The sequence below is a fragment of the Cyprinodon variegatus genome, unplaced genomic scaffold, assembly GCF_000732505.1.
Source record: "Cyprinodon variegatus isolate N-32 unplaced genomic scaffold, C_variegatus-1.0 Scaffold1330, whole genome shotgun sequence".
NCBI lineage: Eukaryota > Metazoa > Chordata > Actinopteri > Cyprinodontiformes > Cyprinodontidae > Cyprinodon > Cyprinodon variegatus.
Window position 1 is genome coordinate 99,543 of NW_015151783.1, and position 19,414 is coordinate 118,956.

General features: G+C 40.0%; 1 protein-coding gene across 1 annotated transcript in view; it reads left to right on the forward strand.

The window, feature by feature from the left end:
• Positions 1-12,070, forward strand: part of LOC107102845 (C-Jun-amino-terminal kinase-interacting protein 4-like) — a 46,629-nt gene extending 34,559 nt beyond the window's left edge. Inside the window, exons 10-29 of the mRNA XM_015402285.1 lie at positions 3-31; positions 109-166; positions 244-374; positions 1,952-2,008; positions 4,524-4,703; positions 5,229-5,358; positions 5,459-5,548; positions 5,682-5,843; positions 5,921-6,092; positions 6,173-6,364; positions 6,450-6,606; positions 8,062-8,190; positions 8,274-8,354; positions 8,433-8,500; positions 8,577-8,725; positions 8,806-8,977; positions 9,049-9,162; positions 9,273-9,452; positions 10,494-10,625; positions 10,701-12,070. Of these exons, the coding sequence (XP_015257771.1) occupies positions 3-31; positions 109-166; positions 244-374; positions 1,952-2,008; positions 4,524-4,703; positions 5,229-5,358; positions 5,459-5,548; positions 5,682-5,843; positions 5,921-6,092; positions 6,173-6,364; positions 6,450-6,606; positions 8,062-8,190; positions 8,274-8,354; positions 8,433-8,500; positions 8,577-8,725; positions 8,806-8,977; positions 9,049-9,162; positions 9,273-9,452; positions 10,494-10,625; positions 10,701-10,819 (2,502 nt within the window). The 3' untranslated portion in view covers positions 10,820-12,070. The remainder of the gene's footprint in view (positions 1-2; positions 32-108; positions 167-243; positions 375-1,951; positions 2,009-4,523; positions 4,704-5,228; positions 5,359-5,458; positions 5,549-5,681; positions 5,844-5,920; positions 6,093-6,172; positions 6,365-6,449; positions 6,607-8,061; positions 8,191-8,273; positions 8,355-8,432; positions 8,501-8,576; positions 8,726-8,805; positions 8,978-9,048; positions 9,163-9,272; positions 9,453-10,493; positions 10,626-10,700) is intronic.
• The last annotated feature ends 7,344 nt before the right edge of the window (positions 12,071-19,414 follow it).

Here is a 19,414-nt window from a genome sequence, read left to right on the forward strand (position 1 = left end):
AGAACAAAGACCTAGAAGAGGAGCTGAAGAAGTATGTCGTCCTGATAGTTTTTACAGATTTCTGAGCAATGGTTATATAATCAGCACTGACGGCTTCATCTTTTGCAGAGTTAAAGCCCAGCTAGAGGAGGCCAAACAGAAGATTAAACCTGAAAACGAGGACGATGTAAGGATCTGCAAACAAGACCGATGTTTTAATGTGCTTCTGTTTCTGCCTCACATCTACGTACTGGGTTCCTGCAGAGCGATGTGCCCACAGCCCAGAGGAAACGCTTCACCAGAGTGGAGATGGCCAGAGTCCTGATGGAGAGGAACCAGTACAAGGAGAGGCTGATGGAGCTGCAGGAAGCTGTGAGATGGACCGAGATGATCCGGTAAGAGAACCGAAAGGCCTGAGAACAGGTTGATTACCTGGGATTTGGTTCTAAGGAGTTCCAATTTGCATCATAGGAACAATAAAAGAGGTAGATTTTTTTTTTTTTTTTTTTACTTGTAAGCACATAAAATCGTTTAAGTCTTGTTGATGCTACAACCTCAGAGTTCAGTTACATCATAATGGTGTGCAGAAGAAAAAGGATTAATATTTGCGAAACAAGATATTTACAAAATTTAATATGTTTGCTGTTTTAAGCTGATTCATTAGATTTGTTGCAGTCAAAGCTACAAATATTTCATTAGTACAGGTCAACCAGAGATTCTTATATTCTTCTAAATGTTCTGCTTATTTTTATAAAGGTTTCCTCATTTATTGCACCAATCTATCCTCCATTTGTCATCCAATTAACATATCAACAATATATCAACATTTCCCTGTTTTTGCTGAAGGAGCTCATTAGTTATACCAGGGTTTCTGCAGGTCATTAAAAATCATTTAAAGTCATTAAATGATTATTTTTTTAAATTAAGGCCTTAACTGGCATTAAAACTCATTAAATGGGATTATCGTGCCATTTAAAATGCCTTATTCAAAAAAGAAAAAAAGTTTATAAAAACAGTTTCGTCAGATATATTGCGATATATTTACGTGGAACTGCTTCCGGTTGATCGTAAAGCTGTCTGTTCGGGAAAGAAGCTCAAGGCGGAGAAAAAGCTAGAGAATGGGGAAATAGTAAATTTCCACAAAACTGGCTGGAAAACGAGTAATTCCGTACATGGCTTTGCCGTGTTTATGAGAGTCATGAGTACTTGTTGATGTAATTAAAGTTATTTCTAAGAGCATTAAAAAGCATAAAATAAGTTACTCATTCCTGTGTAAACCCTGAATACGCTGCAACCAGCATTTATTTAGCAAATTGATGAATCTGTTGATTATTTTTTTGATTAATAATCAGATAAGAAAAGGATCCTTAAAGAAGATTTTTTACAAAATTAAATGAAACTAAAACTTTTACACTTGAGGAGTTCTGGACAGAAGCATGCTGACAGAAGGAAAAAAAATTATTTTTAATCTTAAAGATAAAATATTTGTTACAATTTTGATATAATTTATTATTTTTATTTTTTATATTGTTTTCAAGCCTCAACACTCCAGTTAACAATTGATCATTACTAAATTAGTTGAGAATTATTTTAATAATCGATTAATCCGAATAATTGTTTAAGCCCTACCTTGGGTTTTGTTCAGGCAGGACTTTTTATGGCCTCCTGTCAAAATTGCTCTTTCTGACACTTTTTAAGATTTTTCCCTTTAAAAGAAGTTTGATCACAAATATCCTCTGAAATCTGTGCTTAACTGTAGTTTCAGTCTATTCCTTTGAATCCTAACAAAAAGGTTTTTGGTTACAGTATGAATAATGTGGATGAGTTAAAGTGTTAGATGTACTTTCTCCAGGCACTGTGCAGAAAGAAGATGAAGAGGGTTCCCTGTAGGGCAGCAGAGACTTGATGTAAAAAGTCAGGCGCTTTATTTGTTATATAAACAGCTTTGGGTTTATTCTTTGTTTTCTTTCAGTGCTTCTAAGGAGAACCCCGCTCTTCCAGAGAAGAAGAAATCCAGCCTCTGGCAGTTGTAAGCTCCTCCTTTCTTTTCACTAGAGATCCTCAGTTGTCTCATGCTTTGTCATTTAAAAGCCTTTTGATCGTTCTTTTGTATTTTTTCTGGGTGTTTTTTTTTTTTTTTTTTTTTACTCCAGGATGTAGGTAAATCTTGGCAAGTGTATGAGTTTTTTTAAATTCTAACAACAAAACTCTCAACAAAGTAGAGCAAATCACAGCTCTCATTTGTTCAGTTGTCTAGGGAAAGAGCTTGGTTTGGTTTGAAGATGGATGTTATTTGGGACAACAGCTGACAAATGTACTGTCTCTACCCTGTTTCTGTGTCCCTTCAAACTCTGCCTGATGTTGTGATGTCTCTGTGCAGGAGGTGTGTTGGAAGCAGCTTTGTTCAATTAGTGGGAGTAGAGGACTTATCTTATGTTTGCTAATCCAAATGATACCACAGAGTATTGCAGGTTATCAAAGAAACTGAGCACTAAGTTGGGGTTAAATATATTCATATGTACTGTATTTAGGGTGCTGTAAAACCGAGTAGAGATGCACTAATCAGAATTAGGTCCAAATTTGATTCAGTTCTATTGCAACCCAAATCATATCCGAGTAAGATCTAGTAAAATAAAATACAGTCCAGTTTCATCCTAATTATTAAAAGTAGAATCAAAATCAATCACTCATATAATAGAAATATTAAAAACAATCCACTGGACTTTGTTTCCAAGTTTGAAGATATTTCGCCAGGAAGCATCCAGGAAGCTTTTTCCAATTCAAAATGTCAGAATAGCATTAAGTTCAAGGTTTTATACAGTAGCCCATCGTAATAGAAATAAACTTTAGCATCTTATATAAATGATTAATAAGGTTATAACAAACAAAAGAGCAGTTTCTGCTTGAAATGTCCTTACCTTTAATCTCAGACTTCCTCAAAGCTGCTAACATATTTTAAACCCAGTATGTTTGTGGCAGAAAATGAATCAAAGCTGAAAAAGTTCATTCCTTCTGTTATCTGCTAAAGCTTTGCTCTCGCTCTCACAGCCCGAGTGAAACAGGCCAAGGTGAACCTGATTTGATCTTTTTGCCCATCTGCTCTCATTTTTTTTTCTTCACAAAAACACAGAAGTGTTGATCAAAGCTAAAATGCTTTTGGTTTCCGTCCAACGCTTCCATCACAAATGTGCGCAAAGCTATGTTGATATTCTGCTAATATCAAAAGAAGGTTTCACAGTAATGGAGTTACTAATATGATTAAAACTGCACGTGAATATGTTTTTCCACACAATAACTTTAAAAACAACATGGCAGCAGTGAATGTAAATGTTAAATATATCCATATTTCAACCACTGGTCTAGCGGCGGCTATCACCCTCCCACTACTTCTTCTTCTTTGCGTTTCCATTGCAATTTTGCGAAATAAAAGAATTTGGATACGACTAAACCCCCCCTCATAGAAGCGTAAAAACACTTAATCGATAAACGTGTTTTTTTTTTTGTTTTTTTTTCCCCAAAATTCAAGTTTTTTCCATTTAGCCATTTTATTTTGCAGCTTGTGCAATTTGCTGGTCATGGAAAAGTGACTAATGAGCCCCATTCATCTTTATTTCTATCGACTTTGCCCTGTGCAATGGATGAACGAGAGCCACACGTTCCGAACCTAGGCTAGGCGAGGCATTAGCAGTCGAAAACAGATCATTCGATCCCAACTTAAAACTTACAGTAAGAGAGAGTTAAACTTAATAAAACTGCAAACTGCATTGTTACTTCCCAACACAAAAGAACACTGAATAGAAAAGCATTCTACATAGTTTTATTTTTATGTTATTAACCTTTTTAACTAAGAAGAAGAAAACCAATGGATTACAGATCTCTAGATCATTCAATCGTAACTTTAATAATAATGTCAGTTTATATCATCTTTACACACACAATCAGATTTAGTACCAATGATCTCGGATTTAAGAAATAAAATCAGAATTCAGTATCAAAAGCTGCTGTGTGAGGGTAGCCTAAGTTTCCTTATAACACGTTTTTTTCCCCCCTAATGAACCAACTTACTGATACTGAACATCTGTCACACCAAACAGTGTTACCATGGCGACCTCCTAGTGTTTATTTCTCAGGTGAAGCTGAAAATAGTCTATTTCTGATTAGCCTCTGGTTGCATCTCTACATCGGAGTGTTTTCTGGTCAGGCCTGTTCTGCTCTGTGTCGTTTACTAACTTCCTAGTGTTTGCATTTTATTAACCCGCTCTCTCTGCTCTCTAGCTTTCTGGAAGGACAGGTGCTCCAAAACCTTTTCTACCTAAAAGACAGAATCATAAAGTCAAGGCGTAATAATTGGGGTTTTTCCTGCTGACATGGCAGATGGTTAATAACAGCTAGCATGGTGTACTGGCATGGTTTCATTTTCACCCCATCGTACTGCTGGAGCTACTGCTTGTGTCCACCCTGCTATACGTTTGTCTCTGTGTGGTCCCCTCCTTCTCTCTTTTTCCTTTTCTCTCTTCCCCACTTCCCTGCCCTTACACCTCCAGTTTCAGCCGTTTGTTTAGCTCGTCGGGCGGAGCGGGAAAGAAGCCGGCGGGGGACGCCCCGGTGAACGTCAAGTACAACGCGCCCACCTCGCAGATTCAGCCATCCGTCAAGAAGAAGAGCAGTGCCTTGCAGCAGCTTCCGGGTGACAAGAGCAAAGCCTTTGATTTCCTCAATGAGGAGTAAGTTTGTCTAAAGAGATGAATTTAAACAGACGTTAGTCCTCCTAGAGTTACTTTGGCTACAGTAGGAAACACACAGAAAGAAAACTAATGCTTCTAGAGCTAGTAGCTCCTTAACGCTCCTTAAAACCTTCTTTTGTTTGAATATTTTAGGATGATGTTGCATATATTTAGTGTTAATGTATTATTGATTCGAAATTAGATGTAGAAATGTTTAAAACATTAATCATTCAGCTGTATCTGCTGGTTTTTGGGCTGCCGTCACAGGATGTCCTTTGCAAAAGCAAAATGAACAGAAGCAGAAAGCAGTGAAACATTTATTTGTGTGGTTGCTTTTCTTCTGCGCCAAAATACATATTTTTTTTCTTATTGAAAGGCTGCAGTTTTCTTGACCTTGTTTTTTATTTAACATGCGCAGGATACAACGCAGTGAATTAGAGCAACAGTGAGGGAGAAAAAGGTTTACCCTCTGTTTGGTGAAGCTCCTAAATCAGGCTGTGAGTGAGCTGTTGTTCTGTCCCACAGACCGCCGCCTGAGAGTTCGGTGTCAAGGCGAGAACAGAAGAGGGCTCAGTACAAACAGGTCAAAGCTCACGTCCAGAAGGAGGACGGCAGAGTGCAGGCGTACGGCTGGAGCCTCCCCAAGAAATACAAAGTAAGAAGATGACTGCTAATGTTTCTATTGTGTTTTTATGTATGACAAACACAAGGTGTCTAAAAAATGAGGCGTATTTGTGCGCTGTTTGACTTCCCAGGCTAATGGAGGTCAGGCAGATGGCAAGATGAAGAATCTACCTGTTCCAGTCTTCCTCAGGCCGCTGGATGAGAAAGATCCGACTATGAAGGTGTCTCCTTCCTCTGCTTACTTTGCTCTGCTTTTTGTTGTCCCTTGCATACCCACAGCATGATGCTGCCACCCCTCTGTTATCATGGGGATGATTAAGTTCTCTGTTTGACGGCTTTCTGTTCGTATTCCAGCTGTGGTGTGCTGCAGGTGTGAATCTGTCTGGTGGAAAAACCAGGGATGGAGGTTCCATAGTGGGGGCCAGTGTGTTTTACAGCGACACATCAGGTGCAGCGAGCCCCAAAAAAGAGAAGGGCTCTCAGAGTAGCCTGGATCAGCTGGATCGGGAGCTTAAGGTACGCGTTTTCTAACAGACGCCAGCGGCGGGAAGGTCGCTGCTTTGAGTTCATTTCTCTGTCTGTTGTTGTTGCAGGAGCAGCAGAAAGAGTTGCGTCATCAGGACGAGTTTTCCTCTCTGGTGTGGATCTCCACCAGCACCCAGTCCAACTCCAACGTGGTCGTCATCGATGCCAACCAGCCCGGAAACATCCTGGAGAGCTTCTTTGTTTGTAATTCGCACGTTTTCTGCATCGCCAGTGTACCCGGTCAGTGACGGATCAAAACTGGAGCCTCTGGTTCGGATTGTTTTCTGTGAATTTTGCGGCTGATTCTTGTTCCCATTAAGGTGCGAGAGAAACAGACTATCCTGCCGGGGAGGAAGTATCCTCAAACACCGAGCCAGGACCAGTGGGAGATGGCGGACCATCAGCAGCCAATAGGAGCTCAGAGGGCGGCGATAGCATTCTTGGAGGCATCACGGTGGTGGGCTGTGAAGCTGACGGAGCAGTAGCTGTTCCTCAGACTGCTGATGGTTCAGGTAAGCAGCAAGAAACCCGCTGGAGCCATCTGGGCCACAGATCATCATCTTCTTCTCAGTAAACCCGGTTAAATGTCCATCTTAGATTCCAGACCAGCAGAAGAAGCCATGGAGGCGATGGAGACCAACGCAGGAGGCTTTGACCACAGCGAGAGCCTGAGAGGGATCTACACAGAACACGTCTTCACAGATCCGCTAGGAGCCCAGCAGACCAGAGAGACCCCAGCTAACTACTCCCAGAGGTAACATCTGGAAACATGTCCCTTTTAAAAGCTGTTTTGTTTTTTAATCATATCAATGTTGAATTCAGTAAAATTAACTGTTAAATCTTAACCTAATTACACTTGAAAGGTAAAAGTTTTATGATTCAAAGGAACCTGTACTTTATTTTATGGCAGTATGTGATTATAAAAAACTTTGGGTCATAGTTCGACTCATTTCAAAGCAACATGTTAGTATTTTACAGAGCTTTGCAATAATAGTCACACCACTTAAAATAATCATGATTATTTATAACTGCAAGCTTCAGTGTGTTTTTATTGTAATAAAAGCCCAAAATGAAGCATCACATGTTGTAGAAATGGTACCACTCTTTTAGTTTTCCTTTCAGATGGAAAGAAATTCAGGTTTTATCTAAACACTGGAGCTGTAGTTGTTAAAGTAACCTTTGTTTCCAGTCAACATGGCTTGATTTTATATGAACCTGATATGAAAATCGTTAATGGATCGTTTTGAAAAATCCGGGTTTAAACTATTTCAGATGTACGCAGGCAAATAATTTGTTGGTCTAAGATTTTCTAAAGATATTTTCTAAAGATATTTACAGTAATTGAGGAAGCTAAACCACTGGGTTGAGTAGAACCATTTACATCCTTGTTGTGCAGGATATCAGAGCTTCTTGATATTCTGCTGGTAATGGAGTTAAAGCTAATCTTAGCTAGCTAATAGGCTAGTCTTTTTAACAGGCTTCCTTTAGCTTCCAATCGTTTTCCAAGTTGGAGGCCATCTCTCTTTGTTAGTCAGTCATAGCTGTTTTGAATCTGTCAGATGTTTGAAAAAGGAGTCAAGGGATTAGCATTAGCCTCACTACATGCAGTTAGCTTTTTTTTTTTTTGTTTGTTTTTTTTTTTTGCTAATCAGGTCCTGGAAAACAACCAAATGTAGTTTACCGGTGGAAAACCATCACAGATCAGACCATGAGAGCTTTTCTTTTAACATTGGTATACTTTATCAGCTAGTAATTAAGATGATTCAATCAGGGCAAAGGGCTTCAACTCTGCAGTCTTCCTTAGGGGTGTGAAAGAAAATCGTTTTGGCAATATATCATGATTTTTGGCTGCCATATATTTCTGTAGTTGAGACAGTCACAGTAGAAGACTTGGATTGATTCAAACCCCAAGCAACATGGATACCAAAATAACTGAACGATCAATATCATCTGGTGAACATATGCAGAGGTTGCTTTTTTATCTATACATTTAATTTTGATAACAGGACAAATATCGCAATATATGGTGATATTGCAATATAGTGATAATCTTGTATTGTGACATGGATCGCATCTTAACCCCCATTCCAATACTCACCCCCAGTCTTCCTATACCAACTTTTTACGGTTTAATGGACGATTTCATATAGAGGCGGAGAAGAGCTAACGCTAATGTTACTCTGGGTTTTGGGTTGTCTCTTGTGAACAGAGAGAGCGATCTGCTTAAAGATGGAGTGAGTTCGAACCCCAGCGCAGAGGAGCAGGACCTGATGATCGAAGAGGCTCAGAAAATGAGCAGCGTCCTGCCCACCATGTGGCTGGGGGCCCAGAATGGATGGTAGTGTGTTTTATTTGTCGTTCTGCTTCTGCTGGTCGCCCTAATCTTCTCCTCGCCAAGTGAAATTGTGCTTTCGTTCCTAGTGTGTACGTCCACTCGTCTGTGGCTCACTGGAAGAAGTGTCTCCATTCTGTAAAGCTGAAGAAGCCCGTGCTCGGCATAGTGTGAGTTGCTTAAAGACAAACCGCTCATGTAGTGGTTTTATCTCCGAGTCTGACGATTAAAACCTGTTTCCCTCTCAGACATGTGAAAGGTCGGGTTCTGGTCAGCCTCTCTGATAGCACCGTGGCCATTTTCCACAGAGGAACAGGTGAGAGAGCCTTCTGGTTCCTCTGAAATCTCCAGGAGAAGATCTCCAGTGATTGCGTTTACTTTTTCATCATCAGATGGGCAGTGGGACCTGACCAACTACCATCTGCTGGACCTGGGGAAACAGCACCACTCCATCCGCTGCATGACCGTGGTGCATGACAGGGTGTGGTGTGGTTACAGGAACAAGATCCATGTGGTGCATCCCAGAGCCATGAAGATAGAGGCGAGGAAACATTCACCTCCTCTTCGACTCCATCTCTTAATCACGCCTGCTTACATCCACCCGTTTGTTCTCTCTTGTAGAAATCCTTCGACGCCCACCCCCGTAAAGACAGCCAGGTCCGTCAGCTGGCCTGGCACGGCGACGGGATCTGGGTCTCCATCAAGCTGGACTCCACTCTCAGGCTGTTCCACGCACACACACACCAGCACCTCCAGGACATCGACATCGAGCCCTACGTCAGCAAGATGCTCGGTCAGGAGGCGCTCCCTGCAGACTTTACTAGCTGGAAGCAGAACGAGGGTTTGAATGTCATCTGTCTGCAGGTACGGGCAAGCTGGGCTTCTCCTTCGTAAGGATCTCGGCTCTCATGGTGTCATGTAACCGTTTGTGGATCGGGACCGGTAACGGAGTCATCATCTCTATTCCTCTAACAGAATGTAGGTTCAGAAACTTCACATATTCTTATGTTAAACAACGATGAATGTCTCCTTAAGTCTATTTATGGGGATATTTTAATGTCTTTTCTGCACGTCCGCTGCTCTTTTAGCAGCCAGCAAGGTAACCAAGGCATCAGGAAACAATCCGGGAGGTGTTGTCCGCATCTATGGAGACGACAGCGGCGACAAGGTGACGGCAGGGACAGTGGTTCCTTACTGCTCCATGGCTCACGCTCAGCTCAGCTTCCACGGTCACAGGAATGCGGTCCAGTTCTTCACGGCGGTTCCAGGTGATCCAGCGTTACAGGCAGCCGGCTTCAGATCAGTCTGAAGCGCAGTTGATTTCTACTTTTTGATTCTTAACATCTTTACATAAGGATTTATTAACGGCGTGGGTTCAAATCTAGATCTTACTTTAAACCTTGAAGTCTTAAAATATACATAAAAGTAAACAGTCATCCTAAGAAAAGTGTGAATGTGGGACAAAATGACATTAGTGACTCACTGGAAAGATGAAAACTAAACAAACAATCACAACTTCCCAGTACTAATATTTATTGACGTATCAAATGCATCCTTAGAACAAAACAAGATCTTTTCCTTCAAACAAGATATAATTTATGTCCGAGACATATGAACCGTAACAAAAGGAGTGTGAGACCTCAGAATCTTAAGATGACGAAGCAATTTACTTAATTACAATCTAAGTTTAATATACTGAGAGGATTAAATGTTAATGGAGACAAAATAGGCCTAAGCTCTTATTGTTTGATCACTCTTCTCAGATCTATAGATCTCAATATCCAGAGATGAGGTGAAGGTGAGGCTTTAATTAGGAATGAAACAATGAACCAATCAAGATGAAATATTCTATGTCAACACTAACTATTCCGTTATCTCTAGATGAGACTTTTTCTTGAGTTAATGATGAAAGGAAGCCTGTCATGAAAAACAAGAGATTTCTCATCCAGAGATACTAAAATAACTGAAGTCTAGTCTCAGAAAAACAAGCTTGAGATCTAATTATCTCTAATTGAACTATAAAAAATGTAGGCTTGACACCCATTTTACTCATTATAATATGGTAAGGAAGCAAGTTTCAACAGGAAAGATTTATGAAATGTAAGAAAAAACCATAAAAGCAACACGTTCATTTTAACCTTAGAAAAATGGAAAATCAAATTTCAAGGTAACAGAATAATAACAGCTGGAGCCGTTTTATATTCTGATAAGAAAATAGAAACGATGTGAGTGAAAACATGCCAAACAAATCAAGTGTTTTCATTTCCGGCTGTGAAGCTTCTGGCTTTTATTGGCATTTTTGCTGTCAGGTCATGCAGATCCGTCAGCATCCAGCGCATCAGACACATCAGGAGACAAATCCACTGATGGTTCAGCTCAGGAAGGAAGCAGATCCATGTTGGTGATGAGCGGAGGAGAGGGTTACATTGACTTCAGAATGGGTGAGTTTCTGAGCTGGACCACAAACATGGTGCCAACCCATAGCGTAGACGGCCAACGTGTTTCTCTACCTGCAGGGGACGAGGACGGAGAAGCAGACGAGGCAGAGGACCCCACCATGAAGCTACAGCCCTTCCTCACCAAAGGAGAGCGAAGCCACCTCATCGTCTGGCAGGTCATGGTTAGCGAGGACTGAAAACAAGCCGGCTAGCCTCTGCAGACATGATTTGCCTTTTTTTTTTCCTAAACCACAGAAACCCAGGAGTCGTCGAAGGCACCAGATTAATCAGCACTTATTTTTTGCTTCCTCAGTCTTTGGAACGATGGAAGCAAAACTAGCAAAAACTGCTCTGCGAGCATTTTTCTCTCTTAACCTTGAACGCATGGAGTTTCTTTGTCCTTTTATTTTTTTATGCTTCAGATTCGAAACATTTATTTTTGCCTAATGTGTTTCAATTTTACTGGAGGTAAGGTTGATGTTTCTGCTCAGATTACAACCTGAGCTCACTCCAGACACGGCTAAAGCTGCATCTGCTGTTCAGGGGTAGGAAAACTGTCGCCTTCATAAGCTTTCCTCTAAGAATGTTAGACGGGGGAGTTAATCATGTGGGATTCTCTATCAAATGTTTTAAAAGAACATCTTCTATGTTTAAGAAGAACATCTTTTAAAGCTCAACAGTGGAATCATCTTTCACTTGTGTGAAGCTGATGCTATATTCAATATTTTCATCATTATTTGCTAAATATTAATAAGAATTTAATTAATTCAAGTTTCAAACAGCCCAGTTTGTGCCTCAGATATCAGCACAGATTCTTATCCATTTAGCCCTGGAAAAAAACAACAGCCATCAGTATTTCTAAAACTTAGTTATAATTTAATAAAATTCCATGACTTTTTTGTCATGTTTACATTGTTATGATTATGCAGCTTCTAAACGAAAGCCTCTTCTGGAAGGTGTTTTTGAAAGGCAACAAAAACTTTATCCCAGGACCCTTAATAATCTGCTCTGAGACCCATTAACTGGATTAGAAAGTTCACCATAGGGTTCTGGTCGTGTTTGATGAAACACGGATCGGTTTTTCATTATCAGACACAAACGACTACTGTCTTTAATCACTTGGAACGCTCCTGAGCGAGAAATATAAAATTATTTGGACTAGCGTTGTTAAGGATGTGAGCTTTTAATGTGTTTCCAAGCTGTTGTGTTGAACCAGGTGGAAATAAATTCTTATGAAAAGGGTTTTGTCATGAAATTGAACGGTTAGCGTTTCACTGAGAGGTGCCGTAGCCATTACAGTCTCCGTTCCCCTGTTATCGTCGTGAAAAGATGTTGGATTTTTGAAACGAGAAAATAACCTTTGTAGCCAATAATGTAGATTTGGATGCTGCAGACGCAAAGATAATGAAGCACGAGGCAAACGGGGTTCTGTGAGCTGCTGGCCACTTGAAAGAATGCTAAAGCTTGGAGCTAAAATCTGGATTAGATTAAAATATTACATGGGGTTGATCAAACAACATGATGAATTTGGCTGTTTAATTGGGGAAAAAAATGCGATTCCTTCCTTGCAGTACCTCAGAAGGTCAGAGATTTTTTTGGTGGACATAAAATATAAAAGTCCTGAACATAATTTCATGCTCAAGAAACGTTTAAATCAAATCTCAGTTCAGCTTTCCGTTCATTAAAGTAAAACTGGAGGTTTTTCACTAACTGGAGCAGAATCTGTGCTGCTTGTCTTACAACTGGGGTGAGCAGAGAAACTGGTATCTATACGTAAAGAAGGTCTGGATAAGAGCTGTGAATCACTTCTATTAAACAATCCGAGCAGCTGTCCTCTTTTTAGCTTCTTTGTCGCTTGTTTTGGTAGAATTTAATAAATCCTTCACGTCTCTTGCAAAGATTTGATATTGTTTGATCATACTTAGATTTTCCTTAGAGAAAAATCCCTTAGACAGAATGTACCTTCAGATGTTTGGAGGATTTGCAATAACTGAACACTAAAGGCAATAAATAGGTGTCACTGTTTGCAGATGACATAACGATTTTTTTTTTATTTATCAGTGTGCAGCTTTTAATTATGTCTAGAAATCTGCTCACCTCAGTTTCGCCTCCATGACATCAGATTCCCTGTCCTCCGCTCCGCAGACTCTTTGATAGATGCCTTAGATACCAGAGTTTTGCTGTTTTCATGGCAAAGTTCATCTATTTTTCTCTAAAGATTATGCTGTTTGCTACCAAAGGTTAAAGGCTAATAGCTATAGGCTCAGGCAGCGATAGAGCAGCACCTTTCACAGCAGCATGTTGGGATCAGGGAGCCATGTTTTTTTCTAACAGATATCAAAGCGTGTTGATATATTCAGATAGAGATCTATTTTTAACTTACATATTTGTAAATTGTGCGTGTTGTGAGAGAGAGAAAGGTGTTAGAGTCAGAGGGTAAAGAAATGGATAATGTAATGCCCCCCCTTCGGTTGCCAGATGAGAAACCAAACCCTTTGCTTTGCTGATCTGCTCCCTTTTTACCAAACCTGTGTGTTAATCCAGAAGTTTCCCTCTCGACATTTTTATTGCTGTCTTTATCAAACTGTCCGCTTTGAGACTTGTTCAGTCCTCTGAACACTGCACACATGCTTTCTGTTTCATCGGTTGTTTTTTTTGTTTCAGAAAGCTGTCCTCTTTATGCAACTGTGTGTTTTCCTGTCTTCTCTGCAGGAGAAAAGATATATATATATGTATAAATATTTCAGTTTAGCCATTTCAGTATTTATTTTTGATGAATGAACCTTTGCAATTGAGAATGTGTCTTTGTACATTGAATATATAATTATATGTGTATAAAACCTAAAGATGGTTTGGATTTTATTGAGTTGAGACCCTCCTCTTCTATGCACCGTATCAGGGATTTAAAACTAAACTCCTCTCCTGCAATAGGCTTCTATTGCAAAAGGTAAAACTTCCAAGGTTAGACTGGACATCCCATTATTGTCAAGAAAACCTACATATCTGTCAACATGCAGTCTGATGTGGTATAAATGTGGTATAAGGTACTCTTTTTTCCTTTCTCCAAATCTGCAGTAAATACACATCATAAATCTGCAGCATCTTTAGTTTTTCTCATTTTCACATTCAATCAAAAGCAACTGTTTGAATGAACAGCTTTTCCTCTGTTAATGTCGATGCACTTTAACTCCTGTGTAAAGTCCATTTTTACCACATTAAATAACCATGACCACAGTCTATCCTGCAGGGCCTCAAAAAGACTTAATGTCCCTTGAATCTTTATTTTACTTGATCTGGTTTATGCTCTACAGCTCTGCTGTTCTCTGTTCCAACTCTCTACTCTGACAATGTTCTGATGAAACAACCAAGTTAGAGAAACAATCTGTAAACCATCCTAGATATAAAAAAGTTGCGAAACTTGCAGGTTTGCCTGTTTTAAAAAAGTTACTTATTTTTTTAGCCAAACAAAACAAAAAAAGTCTGTCCTTTAATAAAAACTTGCGGGATGTTTGTCTTACTGTTTGCTATTAATCAAAACTAAACGTGAAATCATGATTGTTTAAATAGGGAAACCACTGATACCCCCGATCCATCACTAAAATGGTGGCATTAGTATCGGCGAGTACCAACAAATATGGGAGCCATATTGTCACCCATTCCAGGTAGGAAATAAAAAGTTCTACTGGATTCACTTTGTTTTAGTCTTTTTCCTGCTTCACAAAGGAAGGCAGCAGATTGATAAAGCCATGATGGCAATTATTTTACATCCAAGTAGTATGCAGTTCTTCATATATACACACACATCAATTTCAAACAGATGGTATCTGTATCGGCCGATACTGCACAGCCAGGTATCAGGGTCAAAATTTTTGTATAATTTATATATATATATATATATATATATATATATATATATATATATATATATAAACTGCATCCTAATATTTACATTTGTCCACCAGGGTCAGTCTGGTAAACCTAATCGAAAATATTTCTGAAATATGATCTAGGGCTGTAAGTGGGCCCTGGCCCCCCTCTGGACACCCCGTAGGAGTATCAACATGGAATGGTCCTTCAATACTTCACCTAAAAACCTGATAAACGCTTTTATATGGAGCGGTAACATTAGAACCAGTTTGCTTTGATTACATCTTCATCCCTTCTGTAGCCTCTATCCACCAGTTCTCACAAAAATGTTCATGCTCAGTTAAACTTGATTTAAAAAAAAAAAAAAAAAAAGCTTTTATTCAGGTCTTGCCACACATCTTATTTCTTTAATTTAGGTCGCTTTAATAAACCATTGCAGTGTAGCTCTTGCCATATGCTTGGAGTCGGTTTAGATGGTAAACTCCAGCGTTAAGTAGGTTTTCTTCCATCCTTTTCAAAGCTCTATCCATCCTGTGTCTTTGCTGAAGTCAAATACATCATGAAGTGGCCACTACGGCTCTAGTTTCCTCCTTAAAAGAAAGACATTTATTATTAGTATTCAACAAAGTCAGACCTTTGAAATTTTACGTTTGCCTTAGCAGCCTTGTAAGAAACCGTTAAAAGGGCTCTTTATCAATTATTTTAACAATGCCACCCCTCTCCCCAAAATACTTACTTTCACCTGAGCTATGGATCTCTGCAGCTCCTCTCCTGCTACCTGGGTCCTTGCAACAGCTTCTCTTATTAAGGCTCTGCTCATCCTGGTGGCTAAGGATAGTTCAACCCAGATTGATATTCTCTCCGTAACTGCCTTTTGAGGCACTCTCATATATTATCCCCAGAATGGATGCTAAAAATATGGGATTGCTGCATCAAAAAAACATGTAAAAGTTTAAAGGTTAGAGAGAAAATAGGTTTAATGGAGAGCCGAAAATAAATTCTTCCAGTGTTTCCAAACAGAAAATAAGAAGGAAACTGTCAAAGGAAGTGGCTTGCAATTCTGTCTTTCGACACTAGGTGGCAGACTTGATCTACAGGAGAGTGAGATGCTTTTGACTTTATTAGAAGGACAAAGGCACCCCTCCCCTGGCTGTGATTGGTCCAGCGCTCTTCTATTCAGGGCCTCAGTTTAAGCCTGTTCAGAGCCACTGGGCTCCTGCTTCCTAACTTCTATCTTCACTGGCCGCCAAGCTGACATTAAGTTATATATCTACTTCTTATTCATTCTTGGATTTGATTCGGACCTACTGTCATATCAGCTGCTTCCTGTGAGGGAAACGTCCCACTGGAGGAAAGCTCATTATATAAAGGTGGTGATGCAAATGTCAACAGCTCTGAGAGAAAAGAGCTTCTAACTCTTAACTAAAGAGAGCTGCCAGTTTACTCACTCTGAACTAATCCTGTTACATCAGTAATCCTGACTCAACTTTCATAATTTATAATAACTTTCTTATTGACCATAGTTGACCCTAAAATAACTAGAACACCGTTGGATCAGACTATAACATGAACTCTGTATCAGGCTGCTCTGATTGTGACAGATCCTTCACTAAACACATTCAGGGCTTTTATTACTTTAATGTGCAAATACAAATCTTTCGACTTATCTATTAGTTAACATTATAGGTTTGGATGGAAGAGGCAGAGTATCAAAATCATTTGCATGGTAAGAGTTTCTGTGGACCCAGAAAATCATTAGAAACAACTCAGATCAGCAGATTGTTTGGAACTTTATATCATTTTTGCACATTTAGACTTAAAAATCTTACCTCACTTTTATTGCAAAATAACTGAAGCTCGGTCAAAGCAGACGTTTGTTTTTTGGCAGCCTCTCTCTGATGGATTTAGCTCTGGACTTTGGGCTGTTCTAGAGCTTCAGTATCCCTTTATCTAAGCTGTTCACTTCTAGCTCTGGCAGCCAGCCTGCTCATCGACACATCAAATGTTATTTTTTTCCCCCTTGTTTTTGCTTTGCTTTTTTTTCAGTTTTCTAATTTTGTTAGGAAGTGCGGATGAACCCGTGAGGAAACAGGCAGTGAAAACCTGTAACTTCAGGTTTAATATCTTAAAAACAAAAAAAAATCACCCTTGAAGGGTGAAATAAATCTGGCAGGTATTGTAACTAGTAGTAGAAATCAGCAAAACAAAGCCTGACTTGGATGATTGGTTATAATGAAAAACAAAGATTGCAGCAGCTGAAAGGGATAGAATAGATTAAACAGTAAAGGAAACGGCAAAACCAGAGGTGAAATAAAGCAAAACTGCAGGAAAATCACCAAATGGAAACTGACATTAAAGGCACTGCACAGATAAATCAGTGAAACTGGAGTAAACGACAGAGAAACCGAATTATGTCAAATTTGGAACAATTGTTTTCAGGTTCTCAGCAATAAAATAATTTTTTTTTACTCTTTTTATGAAAAATGGTCCCTCTATTTAGCCAAATTTATAACTGTGCACACAAGCTAAACTCACTTGACTAGTAGTTGTATTAACTTTAAAATTAAAATCAAGCTACAACATGCCTTATAAACACCTTGTGTTCCTAGTATCTCCATTCAGAACATTTATAAAGGGATTTATTCTGGAAATTCCTGCCCTTAAACGTTTTCTAAAAGGTTAATTTACTGGAGGGCCAAATTGATACCAGTTTTTGAAATGAAGCCAGGGTCCACTGAAACCTTTAGGCCCTCCTTGAACATGCCTGCCTAAAAAGTTTTCTTCCAGGATTGTCCTGGATTTATCTTCATCTATCTGTCAATCAACTCTGACCAGTTATTCCTGCTAAAGAAAATTCTCCCCACAGCCTGCATACCGCCACCACCGTGCTTTATCATGGAGATGTCATGTTTAGGTCAATATGTCCTCGTAGTTTTCTTTTGCAATTAGACTTATTTTTATTTCCCAAAAGATTTTTAGTAATGAAATGAAAAACTGTGATGGTTTAATAAAAGTGGAACAATAAAACTTACATTCTTAGATTGCTCGTAATAATAAACATTTATTCCTCTGGAACCAAACCCTGAGTACCACAAAGTGCTGTTCAGCTTTGCTCTGTATTCAGAGTAAAGGTCAAAAACATTTTTATGCCAGCCCTTGTAATACAAGAGTCTGTTAGCCTGCATTACCGAACAGAACCATTCTGCAGCCTTTGTACTTATACAAGGTAGCCAGATGGTGGCTGCAGGCTCACAAGTGCATGTTATCCACGTCCCTCCACAGCCATGACCTCTGAGTCCTCCTCTGCTTACTGCTGCCCTTGATTCTCCAGGTCAACTAACCTACTAATACCACTACACGTGTTTGTAGATAGCAATGCAGATAAACCCAGAGGTGAAAATGCTGTCAGAAAATGTAGTAAAATAATATTTATAGTCTTTCCTAGAACGTTCTCAGTGCTGCATTTTCACCTGACCAAGGCAGACATCCCTGATTGCTGAAAGTCTGCTCTTCACAGATTAGCTTGAAGTATGTGTTTGGAGGGGATGGGTCTAATTTTTACACTCCTCTCTTCACTTTTTATCTTCCTTGTAGTCCCTAACAGTTTCCTAATATGATTCTGGGCACAAAAGAAAAGAACTGCTGTGTTTTACTTCCCTCTTCATGCATGAGACTGTTGAATCATTTGAAATTGAATTGACATCAACCCTGCTCTCCCTCCACAGCTTCACATGCTCTGTCTATACTCCTCGTGACACTTTAATCTGCTTTGTCAGCACTACATGCACTAAATTGCACTTATTCAACGTGTAGAAAATAAGCATACACTGATTATACACGCTTATCTTTTTCAAGCCAGCCAAGAGCCTGAGGCAAAGACCAAGAAGAAAAAAAGTCCATAGCGTTTTCAGAGAGGCAGCTGGAAGTCTACGGATCTATGGGGTACTGGTGTGGAAAAAATGAAAATAGGGGTGGTGAAAAACCATCACCATGGGTTAAGAAACAATGTGCAGCCATTGGCCCAAGGTGTTGTGATATTTAAAGGCCACACTATTTCTTGCCAGGGGGAAGTATGTCTCACACCGCTATCCGGTGGCTGTCGACTTGAAGCTTTATCCTTGTGAGAAAAGTGTAAGCTCCTTTAAGAGGCCTCAGGTTTACACTTTAAGTTTAACACCCTGCATCTTTTCATCTGAGACGCTTATTTTGAATTAAGAAAGGAAGTCATTCTTGACCTGCTTGGATCGCAATGCCATCGCAACACAGTCTACAAGCAAATATGCTAATTAAAAAAAACTTTAATGTTAAGCTGAAGGGCTATTAGTGTATGCTAATATAGTGATTTCACACCAGAATGTAGATCCTTCTTCGTAATGTCTCGAATGATTTCGGTTCTCACTTGCTGGTGTCGGGGAGTGTCCGATGGGGTTATTCTCCTTTTCATCCAGGTTTTTAACTTGTTAAACTATGGTGACCAGGTTTGGGTTTCTGAAAAGGAGGACACTTTATTTGGGGGGTGGGGGCTGCTGGGCTGCTGACTGGACCGGCCATTCAAACCAAGCCGTAAGCTCCGGGGTTGGTCCGGTAATCCCAGTGGCCGGGGACGGAGCGACCGAACCCGACCCGGTGACCGAATGCTTCCCCCAGCCTGCCTTACCATGCTTCCCCCCACAGAAGAGGGGAAGCATGGGGCCGTGGCTACCGTCACCGGGTTGAGTTTGGTCGTTCCGTCCCCCACTGGCACTCTTCTCCCGTCCACCGGATTTCCCGAGCTGGCGGCTCGGTTCTGCTGCACTGTATTCGAGCAAAGTCCTGGATGATTTTGAAATTGCCCCGGACATTTTTTTTAGATATGTAAAATAGGACATGTGCGGGAAAAAGGACGTCTGGTCACCCTAGTTAAATTTGTCGGGACAAAGTTCGTG